Source organism: Hylobates moloch, unplaced genomic scaffold, assembly GCF_009828535.3.
Source record: "Hylobates moloch isolate HMO894 unplaced genomic scaffold, HMol_V3 SCAFFOLD_2, whole genome shotgun sequence".
NCBI lineage: Eukaryota > Metazoa > Chordata > Mammalia > Primates > Hylobatidae > Hylobates > Hylobates moloch.
This window is the reverse complement of record NW_026652277.1, coordinates 127,109,756-127,123,274: the sequence shown is the minus strand read 5'-3', so window position 1 is coordinate 127,123,274 and position 13,519 is coordinate 127,109,756. Positions and strand designations below refer to the sequence as shown.

General features: G+C 45.2%; 1 protein-coding gene across 1 annotated transcript in view; it reads right to left on the bottom strand.

Annotated features, from left to right (window-relative positions):
• Positions 1–206: 206 nt before the first annotated feature.
• LOC116476836 (coiled-coil domain-containing protein 162-like) overlaps positions 207–13,519 on the bottom strand; it is a 61,206-nt gene continuing 47,893 nt past the window's right edge. The window contains 6 exon segments of the mRNA XM_032167196.1: positions 207–367; positions 2,276–2,403; positions 6,910–7,018; positions 11,226–11,401; positions 11,404–11,439; positions 12,863–13,010. Coding sequence (XP_032023087.1) covers positions 242–367; positions 2,276–2,403; positions 6,910–7,018; positions 11,226–11,401; positions 11,404–11,439; positions 12,863–13,010 — 723 coding nt within the window. The 3' untranslated portion in view covers positions 207–241.

Sequence of the window (13,519 nt, the reverse complement as noted above, 5' to 3'; positions counted from 1 at the left end):
CAGAGGCAAAGGCTAGCTTGTAGAAATGCAAATCAATGCTTAGGTTTTAAAGTCTAGGACCAACCCCTGCTTCACCTGGGGTTGGTTCAAGATGTAATCATCTTAGTCCTTCAACCCTGTCTTCCAAGTACAGACAAGAGAATTTCATACATAAAATTAAATAAGAGGTTTAATGGCATTTGGAGTCATTTTTATTCATTCAAATACTCATAGAAATAAAGGTTGGAAAAAGAAGATACGATCACCAGTCAGCTCTAAATGGGAATCTGGATGGAGCTGTTTGAACCTGAAAAGCTGTCAGTTGAAGATTTTCTGCCATATTGGGTAGGAAAACTTCGTCAATCCTTTTTTTGTGTTTAATAGGTACCTGTAATATAAGTAGATATCGGTGTTCATTAAGAACACGGTGAATAATTCTTGTTATAGCATCATAAAAAGTCACTTATTAATGAGACCAAGATCATTGATTCAGTCTGGGTTAGGCCATATAGTACGCCTTCTTGTCTGTATTTTGCCACTTGTCCTAAAGGGAATTGGTCAAGAATGAATCCATCAATGGAAAGCCATTTCCAGTTAAGGAAGAAACCACAGCTCATATTTCAAGTAATCTAAAAATTCCTTAACTTTTTATCATTTGTGTTAGTGCAGGGCTAATTTTTAGAAAATTAACTGTATTCTTACATTTCAGCCATGTATAAATTCGTCTTCAATCAGTATTTATCTGACTTGTCTCATAGGCCTTGCTTAAGAAGTCAGACCTGAGATCTGAAGAAGTTCCAGCTAACTGTGTACCTTCCCTGGCCTTGAGGTTTTTTGCTTGGGGTTCCCATATTGGGCCACAAGACATTTCATTGTAGGGTTTATTTATTTGGTAGGGCAATGTTCATCAATTAGCCTTAGACCATCACCCTTCTGAAACTCTCAAATATAATAAATCTTCACTAATGCACTTATCTGCTTAGCAGCCTTTTCAACAAGTCACGATCACCAGCACCCCCATGGTACTTACAGCTTTCAGGGTGAAATGGAGATGAAGTGATTGTTGAAAGCCCTTGTGATCCTACACATACAAAGTGAACTTTGCTTCTTTTTGAAAAAGGCTTTTGCAGAAACATAGACATATAATACAATTTCACATTTTCAAGAAAGATGACTGCACAGAGATTGGTGAGTCAAGCAAATGGTGGACATTAGTAATGTGGCCCTCACTTGGTCAAGATGGTGTTTGGGTATCTTCCCAATCTGTCTTTCCCCGTTCTTAACTGCATGTTTAGAAATCTTGAAACTTTTGATCCTTATAACTAGACCATCAGCTGCAGAATTACACCATCGAATGACTTGGAATGGCATACTTTTCTCTGAAGGAATGATTAAATCTTTTCCTCTTAATTTTTCATCAGGTAATGGGAAAGATTTTTTTTTTTTGAGATGAAGTCTCGCTCTTGTTGCCCAGGCTGGAGTGCAATGGTGCAATCTCAGATCACCGCAACCTCTGCCTCCCAGGTTCAAGCGATTCTCCTTCCTCAGCCTCCCGAGTACCTGGGATTACAGGTGCCCGCCACTACGCCCAGCTAATTTTTTTATTTTTCATAGAGACAGTGTTGCACCATGTTGGCCAGGCTGGTCTCAAACTCCTGGCCTCAGGTGATCTGCCTGCCTCAGCCTCCCAGAGTGCTGGGATTACAGGCGTGAGCCACCGTGCCCAGCCAGGAGTTCTTAAATGTGTTGATTAGCTATGTGAATCTCTAGAAGGGATTCTGAAAGAAAATGGAGCAAAGAGTAAAATATTTACTAAAGCAGTAGAGAGGAGGCAGTGGAAGAGGAATTATGTGTTGTTTTACATAAACTAAAAACAAACATTTTACGAGTTCTTCAAATATGTGCTAATCTGCATCCCAAGAATTTTCTTGGAAGGGTAGATTTCTCACGTGTTTTAAAATGACTTCCGAAACTATTTCTGCTCTGTGGGGGAACTCAGATAAGGAGTCTGATGCTGCTAGTTAATTGTTGAAGATGATTGGGGGAAAAAAGAAATTCAGAGATGGAACACAGCAAGGTGTTGGTACTGATTCCACACCCATTTATTGACTTGTAATTTAGAAGGTGCTATTATAGGATTATTTCAACATCAGAATTTTCTTATCCAGATTCAAGGCATCTACATAAGCTCCTGATATATAATTTTTCTAATGTAAGTCTGAAGTGACCCAAAAACCATGAAATCAAATTGTAAGGCTTTATTGTTTAATGCATGTAAATCAATCTTATTACTTACAGTCTGTGGCCTTTGAATCCATCTTGTTATTTTACTGCCTTTGAGATTAGTCTTTAAAAAGCGTTGCTGGGAGTATCTGGATGATGTGGAGACAGAAGTTGGGGAGTATTGAGCCTGGAATATAAGGTCTATAAAGTTAAAAATGTTAAATTATATCTCTGGTTGCAATGGATAAACCTAGATTATTTAGATTTTTTATTTTTTTGAGAGTGGGGGCCTCACTCTGTTGCCCAGGCTGGAGTGCAGTGGCATGATTATAGCTCACTATAACCTCAAATTCCTGTACCTAGATTTAATTCATAAAATTTAGGGCTTAAAATTGGCATCTAACTCAGCTTATTTTTCAGCTTCATCAATTTTGAGCAAATATGTCAAAACTTGGAGAGAGTTTTTTGCCCAATAGTCACATGACCAAGTAAAAGTGAAGGAGGTGACGAGAGACTTGGACTATGGTAGGTAGAAGCGGATAGACTGAAAGCTACTCAAATTAGTAGGAGTTGGGAATTAACCAGATTTGCAGGGTGACAAAGAACAGCTCCCAAATTTCTGGCTTAAGCAACTGGGTATTTGGCACTACCATTTGCTGAAAGAGCATCTCCCCCACCCCAAAAGTAGGAAGGGGGGAGGATAGGAAGATGGACTCCATTCCTGTTGAACTGGTGAGCCTGAGACGAATGTAGACATTATTCACTGGATATATGGGTCATTGGATATATGCGTCTACAGCTCAGAGGAGAGTTTTGAGCTGCAGATGTAGACTTAGCAAACAGTGATTAAAGCTGTGGGAAATATGCAATTATCTGGAGACAATGTGAGGTGAGAGGAGAAGGGGCCAGAAACAGAAAGATCCCTGAACAACTTCAGTGTTTAGAGGTTGGATACAGTAGGAGGAACTAGAAAAGGAAGCCAGAGGAAGAGAAAAACCACAAGGAGCAGTGCCAGGGGAATAATTAGGAGAAGGGTGTGGTCAGCTGTTTCAAATGCTGCTGAGACACTAAATCAGTGAGAATTCAGCAGTGTCCTTTGGACTTGGAGACAGAAGTGAAGGTGATCTTGGCAAGAGCAACTGCAATGAAATGGTGGTAAGAAAAATCAGATTGCTGGTGGTGTGGTAAAGACCTATTCTTGGCCCCCAATTGTGAATCTCCCCTAAGTCTTAGAAATAGACCTCACATTTTTTGTTCACACAGCATCCTAGAATAACAACTACATTTCCCAGTCTCCTTTGTGTGTTCTTGGGGCTAAGTGCTGGCCAATGGGATGTATGCAGAAGTGTCACAAGTGACTTCCAGGAAGCATTCCTCAAGCTTCAAGAGAGGGGTGGGCCCTTTTTGTTGCCTTCCTCCTTCCTATTGGCCGGAAAGCTTAAGTAGTCATCTTGGACCATGAGGTAGTGAGCAACATTTGGAAGCCACAAGTCGAGAATGGCAAAACCTGAGAGAAATTAAGTGAAGTGAATCACGAAAGTGAGTTTAGGCAGCTCTTTTAAGAAGTCTGACTGGGAAGAGAAAGACTAGGGGCAGAGGAAGGAATATGTCGTCAAGGGGGGGGGGGGGGGGGGAGCTATTTTACAGTGAATTTTATGATCCTGGCACATAAGTCATAAGTAATTGTTGCTTGCAAGATTAGAGGGATGCATGGATGGGAAATGCAAGTATGTAGAAAAGAAGCAGATAGTTCAAGGCCCCTGAGAAGGTAGCAGCTGATGGGCCCTTTACATAGGGATTGGCCTGGGGAAGAAAAGGGACATCCTTTCCATGTTCACAGGAGGGAAGGAGAAGCAGCAGAGTACAGATGTAGGTGGGCTGAGAGACAGGGAGAAGATGGCATTCCTGTCTGAGGGTTTTTAATTTCTCTGTGAAGTGGGAGATGAAAGGATGAGGGGTTGGGGGGAGTGTATGAAGGTCTGAGGAGACAAGGCAGATTTAAAACAGTTGCTGCAGAGAGGAGGAGAGAGTGAGCTGACCCAACCCTCAATTCCAGTGGAGGAGCAGGTAAGCTGGGCCTAAGCCAACCAGGCATCTTAGGCTGTGGCTCCACCGATTTGTTCAAAATTGGCAACATGACCCAAGTCAGTGCAGGCAGAGCCCAGTTCTTTTTAACTGTCCCATCTCCACACCCTGCTCCTGCCATGCTGAGCATGAACAGACGGAAGCTACAGAGGTGGCTGCCATCTTGCTTCCAAAGAGCCTTGCTTCCTTTCTGCTCCCAGCCTCCTCAGAGCCAGAGATGGAGAGAGTGAAAGCAGTCCTCGTGAAGTAGTTCAAACCTTGATGAAGCTACCTTTAGCCAGGCCTCTTCTCAACATTTTACAGTTTTATGAGCCAAGTGGTTTCATTTTTTTCTTAAGCATTTCTAAAATAATTGATTTAGAAAAAAATCATTTCTCAGGAGTTGCAAAATCCTAGGGGAATCACGTTAATGGCAAGGAAAGAGAGCGTGCCCTTTGAGTGCACCTATGCAGGATGCACCAGCAGGGATGCTGCTGTGGCTGCTGCTGCAGAAGACCCCTGGGTCACTTTGAGACTCCAGTTGGACAACAGCGGAGGAAGGAGTGAGAATATGGCTGACTTTTACTGCTTAGCATTAGCAGTATGGGTGATAGCTGACTGTGCCCTCAAATCCCTCCTCTACTTCCTGGGAAAGAAGCTTCCTTCCCACTCCTGCTCCCGCCCCAATCCTGGGAATTAGGGTCTACCCCACCTGCCTCATGCCTCACTCTGGTTCTCCTTCACAATAGGCAAGTGTTGGAGAACGTGGATGGCAGTTCACTAGGACGCATTATCCCAGGAAGGGATTAGAAAGATGCTTGGCTAGGCTGCAGGCAGCAGTGAAAGGGAGAGAAGGAAAAAATCCCCTGGCACATGGAGAAGACAGTGTAAGGTACAGAACTGCATAGGGTCAGGTGCCAAAGTAGGGCCCTTGTGTGCTCTTGATGCCCTTTGTGTTGGGGCTGGGGCAGCAGCAGCAACCAGTAGCTGGGGCAGGGGACACCAGCTCCCAATGTCAGGTCCAGGCAGCAATCCAGAGGCAGGAAGGAGGGCCCTGTGAGCTTTACTACCAAGTCCAGCTCTGCTCTTAGTAAACCCAAAGTAATCTCATCTGTGACTTTGTGCTCCTGAAAGGCTGTGTTTCCTCAGCTCATTCACGCTGGAAAGTAGCCAAAAGGAAATACAGATAAAGGGCTAAACACATGTATGCAAGTATAGTAACCAACACTTGCACAATTACTAAGTGCCACTAAGGTGTCAGACAGGAATTACTTCATTTAATCTCAGAGCAAGCCTTTGAGTGAGTATTCCCATTTTACAGAGAGGCTAATTAAGGTCTAAGGTCATGCAGCTAGCAGTGACAGAGCCAGGGCCTGAATTCTGGTTGTTTCACTCCAAAGCCCATATACTCAACTACCAGGCTATGTACAGAACAGGAAAGAAGAGACATGGCCAATCATAACAACAGGCCAATCATGGTTAGTGATATTTGGTGATTTTTTTTTTTTTTGAGACGGAGTCTTGCTCTGTCACCCAGGCTGGAGTGCAGTGGCGCAATCTCGGCTCACTGCAAGCTCCGCCTCCCAGGTTCACGCCATTCTCCTGCCTCAGCCTCTCCGAGTAGCTGGGACTACAGGCGCCCGCCACTACGCCCAGCTAATTTTTTTTTTTTGTATTTTTATTAGAGACGGGGTTTCACCGTGGTCTCGATCTCCTGACCTCGTGATCCGCCTGCCTCGGCCTCCCAAGGTGCTGGGATTACAAGCGTGAGCCACCGCGCCCGGCCTGGTGATATTTCTAATAGTCAGATCTAGAAGAGAACTTAGAATGTATTTAGTCCTCATCTTATAGAGGAGGAAGCTGGTTTAGAGACATCCTGGGGTCTGGCCTCGGCTCCATGCTGCCTGCACTGCTCAGAGAGCTATTTTGATTGTTATTTTCAAGGACACCCCAAACCCCCAGCACACAAGAATCATCACGTACTTTATGAATAACTGAGAAATGGGGTCATTGGTATCCCAAAGCATTAAGATGTCTCAAAATCCAATGAACTGGTTCTGGGACCAGATTGTGTGTGTGTGTGTGTGTGTGTGTTTATGAGACGGAGTCTCGCTCTGTCACCAGGCTGGAGTGCAATGGCTCCATCTCAGCTCACTGCAACCTCCAACTCCCGGGTTCAAGCAGTTCTCCTACCTCAGCCTCCCGAGTAGCTGGAATTACAGGTGTGTGTCACCATGCCCAGCTAATTTTTGTATTTTTAGTAGAAACGGGGTTTCACCATGTTGGCCAGGATAGTTGCAATCTCCTGACCTCGTGATCCGCCCACCTCGGCCTCCCAAAGTGCTGGGATTACAGTTGTGAGCCACTGTGTCCAGCCAAGACCAGTTTTTTATGACTGAAACCTTTTAGTAGTTGTATGTCAGTACTCCAAGGTGCTAAAGTAGGAAGTTTTGACTGTAAATCAGAATTACGGTTTATCCATTTATGTGTCATTCAACAAACATTGTGGAGGACCCACTCAATAACCACTGGATAGTTATTGACTCAGTCCTCCCTGAGTCCCTGAGACCCTCCTCAGTTCAGACCCCAGAGACTAGGAGGGTTTTCTAGCCAGAGCAGGGGGTATCCTTACCGCCTGATGACCCGTGGGGACAGCTGACCGCTGGGCATCGTGAAGCTGACTCTGCAGCTCCTCTACACGCTGGAGAGCATCCAGCTTCACACTGCGCTCCTGGGCAAGCCAGCTTCTCATCTGAGGGGAAAATGAGAAGCAGAGATGCTTTGTGCTCACTTTCATTTCCTCGGTTCACAGGGGGTTCCTAGGAAGAATGGGTGTCCCAGGCTACCCTGCAAAGAGAACTGGCTCTGGCCTGATTAGGCTCAGCTTAGCCTTCTGAGAATCAAGAACTTCAGGAAGACCAAGAACTTAACCAAAAAGGAACAGTCCATGGAATCCCTTATACCTTATAATAGCTAGGAACTTATTCACAAGGTTATATCTTTCATGTTTATTTCATCAGATAGGTAGAGGAAGATGGGAGTGAGGGCCCAGTGCACACAGGAACTTGGAGGCCCAGCCACTGCATCTACAATGAGGACTTGTCAGAGCCCCTGGACAGTTTCAAACAGAGGAAAGACTTGATCTCTGTCCTAGATCTCTGCTCTCAGCTCAGCATCTGCCAGGAATGCCCTGTTCTGACAAGCCCATCTCCAGAAGCAACCTTTGTATTGGCTTGTATGGCTCTCCCCCAGCACGGCTAGCCCACACTCCCCAGCCAGACAGTGCCCGGGTCCAAAGTGTATCTCATCTGCACAGATCACAGGTGTGCTTTTTCAGTTTATAATCTCCTAATTGTTTTTACTTGTAGAAAATACATACTGTAGTGGTTTGAAGAGTACCCCCCAAATTTCATGTCTACCTGGAACCTCAGAATGTGACCTTATTGGGAAATAGGGCCTTCATAGATGGACTTGTTAGGATGAGGTCATACTGGATTTAGGGTGAGCCCTGAATCTAATGACTGTTGTCCTTACAAAGAAGATAGGATGAGGATACAGACAGAGGAGCACACAGGAAGAAGGCTCCATGATGACAGAGGCAGGATTGGAGTGAGGTAACTACAAGCCGAGGAATGCCAGAGACCAAAATGTGACTAAGAAGAGACATGGAACAGATTCTTCCTCAGAGCCTCCAAAAGGAACCAGCCTTGCCAGCACATTAGTTTCAGGCTTCTGGCCTCCCGAGCTGTGAAGGAATGCGTTTTTATTCTATTAAGCCACCCAGTTTGTGATAATTAAGGCAACCCTAGGAAGTGAATACACGTGCTAATCTCAAGCATTCAGCCCCGTGTGTTGTACATCCCACTCTGCCTATACATACCCGGCCAGAAGGCCCCTGCATAGTATTGCCCTAAACGTTAAAGTGGGCTCTTCCTTATGTCGGGGGGCTCCCAAGCATAGTTTAAATTTCAGAAGATTACCAGAGCTCCAGAGTTAGGAAAACTTCCTAACATAAACTAGGTCCAAAGTCCCTCTCCATACTGTAGGGATTTGTGTAGGATCCTCATTCCCTATAGGCTGGTGCCAAGGAAACATATCAAGATTTCCTGAGCCAGGCTGGCACTAGGAAACCTGAGAAATACCAGCAAGGAAGCGTGCTTCCTCAGGACCTCCTTGTGTTAGGTCACTCACCCCAATGTCACAGAGGCTGGTGAAGTGACTTGCCCAAGGCCACACAGCCAGGATTTGAGTCCAGGTCTACCTACCTGTTTCCAAGGCTGTCTACCTTCACATTCCCAACAAAAATATCAACAGCCAAAATTTACTGAGAGCTATGTATCACACCGTGATTTTGCTGTTGTTTGTTTTGAGACAAAGTCTCACTCTGTCACGCAGGCTGGAGTGCATTGGCACAATCTTGGCTCACCGCAACCGGGTTCAAGTGATCCTCCCACCTCAGCCCTCCGAGTAGCTGGGACCACAGATGCACACCACCACCCCTGGCTAATTTTTGTATTTTTTGTAGAAACAGGGTTTCACCATGTTGCCCAAGCAATCCTCCCACCTTGGCCTCCCAAAGTGCTGGGATTACAGGAGTGAGCCACCGCGCCTGGCCTGTTTATTTTTGTTAATTTTTTACTTTTATTTTTTAGAGACAGGGTCTTACTCTTTCACCCAGGCTGGAGTACAGTGGCATAATCTTAGTTTACTGCAGGCTTGAACTCCTGGGCTCAAGAGATCCTCCTGCCTCAGCCTCCCAAGCAGCTGGGACTACAGGCATGCCTGTTTTAGGCCTAGTTTTAAGGGCTTTATTTGAATTACCTAATTTCCTAATTTAATCATCCCCCAAATTCAGTGAAGTGAGTACATTGTTTCCATTGTAATGATGAAGAAACCAAAGCATAGGGAGGCCACAGACCTTACCCAAAGCCACACCGCTGGAGGGCCGGCAGTATGAACCACTCAGTTCCACTCCAGGGCCTGTGTTCTAAATCACTGGTCCCCAACCTTTTTGGCACCAGGTATTGGTTTCATGGAAGACAGTTTTTCCACGGGGTGGGGGCAAATGGTTTCAAGATGAAGCTGTTCTACCTCAGATCATCAGGCACTAGCTAGATTCTCATAAGGAGCAGGCAACCTAGATCCCTCACATGTGCAGTTTACAATAGGGTTTGTGCTCCTATGAGAATCTAAGGAGCATTGGTCTGACAGGAGGCGGAGCTCAGGCAGTTATGCTGTCTGCTGCTCATCTTCTGCTGTGCAGCCCAGTTTCACAGGCTATGGACCCCTGCCAGTCCACAGCCCGGGAGTTGGAAACCCCTGCTATAAATGACCTCAACCAGGTGCAGGCAACAGGTTAGGACACTGAGGCTCTCCGAGGTCAGACAGTGAATATCTGCCCATGGAGTCAGAGGCCGGAGATAGATTAAAGAAGCCACGTCTGGCTGGAAGGGGCCGGGGGTGAGGGTGAGGGGCTCGGGTCTTGCTGGCTGAGGATTGCTGTTTAAAGTAGGTAGGCGCAGGGACACTTGAGCTGTCAGGAGAGCTGGAGGTGTACTCTACAAAGGGCCAATGGCTTATACATACATATGATAAAGTGCACATTTGTTGAGAGAAACCTCAAAATATTTGTTTTGACCACCTCTAGAATCTCTGCCATGAAACAAATAATTAACTAGAGAAAACCTTTAAGAAATGAATCTATGAACTTCTCTGTTTTTGTGGTGGCTTTTAAAAAAGCATAATTTGTAACAAAATTAGGATGCCAAAGTTTTCTTATAGGTTCATATTTTTGTTTACTTTTCAGGCAATAAATATGAAATTCTAATTTTTGTTCTAAAGCTACTCATTTTCTCTACCCATTTCTATATAAATATTTTCTTTAGCTTTTACTCAATTCAAATTTTAATCTTTTTTTGTCATTTTTGTGGATAGAATTCTCCTTATTGATCTCTTCCTTGAGCACTTACTTGATCAGAGGCTGGGCGCGGTGGCTCACGCCTGTAATCCCAGCACTTTGGGAGGCCAAGGCAGGCGGATCACCTGAGATCAGGAGTTCGAGACCAGCCTGGCCAACGTGGTAAAACCCCGTCTCTACTAAAAATACAAAAATTAGCTGGGCATAGTGGCTCGTGGCTCATGCCTGTAGCCCCAGCTACAAAGGAGGCTGAGGTGGGAGAATTGCTTGAATCTGGGAGGTGGAGGTTGCAGTGAGCCAAGATAACACCACTGCACTCCAGTCTGGGTGACAGATGAGACTCTGTCTCAAAAAAAGAAAAAAAAAAAAAAAAAACACTTGACCAATAATTTGTCTTTCAATTTCCATCTCCTTCTATCTCTGATGAATGAATTCAGTGATTTGCTCATTCAATGGATATGTGTGAGGCGCCTGCTTTGGAAATTACTTTTTCCTTTTTTATTGAATTACATTGTTTTCTGCTTTGTTGAAACTTGTATTAATCCACACCTACATTCTAGTATTCTCTTCTATTTCTTTGTTGTTAGGTATAGTTAACAAAATACATTGGATCTGCAAACCACTTTTGCCTTTCATTTTTGTCTCTGCAGTTCCCGAAACACTTGAATAAAATCTTCTTGTCATAGCCTCCATTAACACTTGCTGCTTTTCCAGGTTACTTCTTGGAATTTTCTAAAAGATTCCTAGTTCAAAGATGAGAGCTGGGTAGAAACAGGGTTTTTCAGTAGGTTACAGGGGTCCTGAGATTCCGAGCCCTGAGGCAGCCAAGCCACCATGGCCTGCCCAGCAATACCTGTGGTATGGGGAGACACTGTGGGGAGAGAGGCTGCCATTCTCCTGGGCTGCCTATAAGTGACAGAGGTTGAGAAACACTGCTGTGGGGGACAGGAGAGAGGCATGGGCACGCAGGGGAAGGATGCAGCAGCCCTCGCTGGGGCACCAGGTGCACTCTGGTTGGACACTCCCTCTTACTGAGGTTTACCTGGTGGAGGTCCCTCTTCATTTTTTTCTGCTGCAGTTGGCCCAGCTTAGAAGCCTTCTCAGCCTCTTTGCTAAGGAGCTTCAGTTGCTGTTCTTTTTGCCCCACATCTTCCAAGAGCTTCTCCATCCTGGATGTTTTCATGAAATGCAGCTGCTGCTGGGTGAGAGCTTCCTGGTCACTCTATGTTCTAACTCCTTCAGCAGTTGAGCCTGTGGCAGGAAAACACCAAAAGAAAGGAGGAGGCAGGGAGCCTTTCTTCCCAGCAGAAGTGGGGAGAGGTTGGACAGCATAATAACCATCCCCTCCTTTGGGGCTCAGGGACACAACTACATGGTGTATTCCTAGGCTCTAGAAAATGTGGCCCAATGATTCTGTCCTGTACCAGGATCTAGCCTAGCCTGGCATTTACACTGTGAGCCCTGAAGTGACAGTCAGAGGGAAGCAGAACAGACACCAAAAGCCAGGCACGCGATCACGCCACTGTACAGCAGTACCAGGGCAAATAATTTGGTCTTTTAATACCCAGATTTGATAATATGTATCAGCTTACTAACCAGATAATCATATCTAGCACAAACAACATTTACATTGTCGTGGAGCCTTTGTCAGGAGGTAGCCGTGGAAGCATTTAACACCAAGGAGACGGAGCCATGCCATACACACAATGAGCGAAGATAGGAGGTTCTGATTTAGGCTCTGTTTTCACTTCCAAAAATCTGGGGAAGTCAGATTCTAGATAGTTAAAGAAGGATAAGGGTAGAAATAATTTGGTTCTGTTCCAAAGTTTTTCTAATAAGTATTATCCTAAGTACTAGATGGTCAATACTTAATATTATTATTCATACCTGTATGATGACTTTACAGTTTATAATGTACTTTACATAGTTAACTCATCTGATGCAGAATCATGGAGGAATTAGGGCCCAAGATGAACAAATTAAATTTCATGCTTTAAATATGCCTAGCTTTCCCAGGCTGTTACTTCAACTCGGCTGTTCTCACTCTAAACCTAGAGTCGCCCTGCTTCATTCATGCCCAGAAGGTTGGCACAGTAAGGAAATGCTTAGGCTTAGAATGCCTTTATTTTGGTGCCAGCCCCTATCGCACAGCAGTAACTTCTGGAAGTGAGACACAGTATGGATCACTGGCAAAGGACAGAGTCTCGCGTGGGGGATAATACTGCAAGGCTGGACCACACTCTACTTGCCAAGGATTGTTGTCAACTGAAAGTGTGCTGCTTGCCCCATGAAAGCCTGTGTTCAAGGCAGAGGCCTAGATCACAGGATCCCAGGACAGCCTCTAGCAAAAAGATCCTCAAAGAAATGGACACACACACACACACACACACGTATGTGATAATGATCTTGCTTATGAGTAGTATTTTCTCAGCCGCATATGAGTAAGAACAATAGCCTTTTGGCCACCACCCTTGGTTTCCGGGCTAGAGAGGAGGGAGGAGAAGGGAAGCCCAAGTCCAGGCCATCTTTTCCTGGATGTGCCATCTGTGTGGCTTCAGGCTGTGGTGCTCTGGTGACTGCTCCTGGCAGCCACAGCACCAAGTGTGGTGGCCACGTTCAGCTTTGCAGAGTTAACTGCAAAGGGAACAAGGAAGAGGGTCTGAAGCTCGGATATCTGGCTGTCCTGCTGCTTCCATATCCTCGCGCTGTCGGCCTGTGCCCTGGCCAGGGCTTGCCTGAGAGCCAGGACCTGCTGACGAAATAAACCCACTTCTCGCTCTGCCATCAGCTTGATGCGTAAATACTCTTTTTCACTTTGAATAGATTCCTGTAAACATCCCAAACACAGTAAGATAGGAAATAGGTTTCCTTTCCAGATTTTTAGTTTCAAAAGCAGTATCTAAACCACTTTCCCATCCATTCTTCTTTCAAACTTCTGGTAAAAGGGAGCTCCTGCTAGTCACTGCTTCCATGATTTTATTTTATTTTATTGTTTATTTATTTAGAGATGGAGTCTTTCTCTGTCAACCCAGCCTGGAGTACAGTGGTACAATCTTGGCTCACTGCAACCTCTACCTCCCAGGTTCAAGCAATTCTTCTGCCTCAGCCTCCTGAGTAGCTGAGACTATAGGTGCCTGCCACCACACCCAGCTAATTTTTTTGTATTTTTAGTAGAGATTGGGTTTCATCATGTTGGCCAGGCTGCTCTCAAACTCCTGACCTCAGGTGATCTGCCCACCTTGGTCTCTCAAAGTGCTGGGATTACAGGCATGAGCCACCATGTCCAGCCTGCTTCCATGATTTTAATTCAGAAGAGGGTAACATATCAGAGTAAAT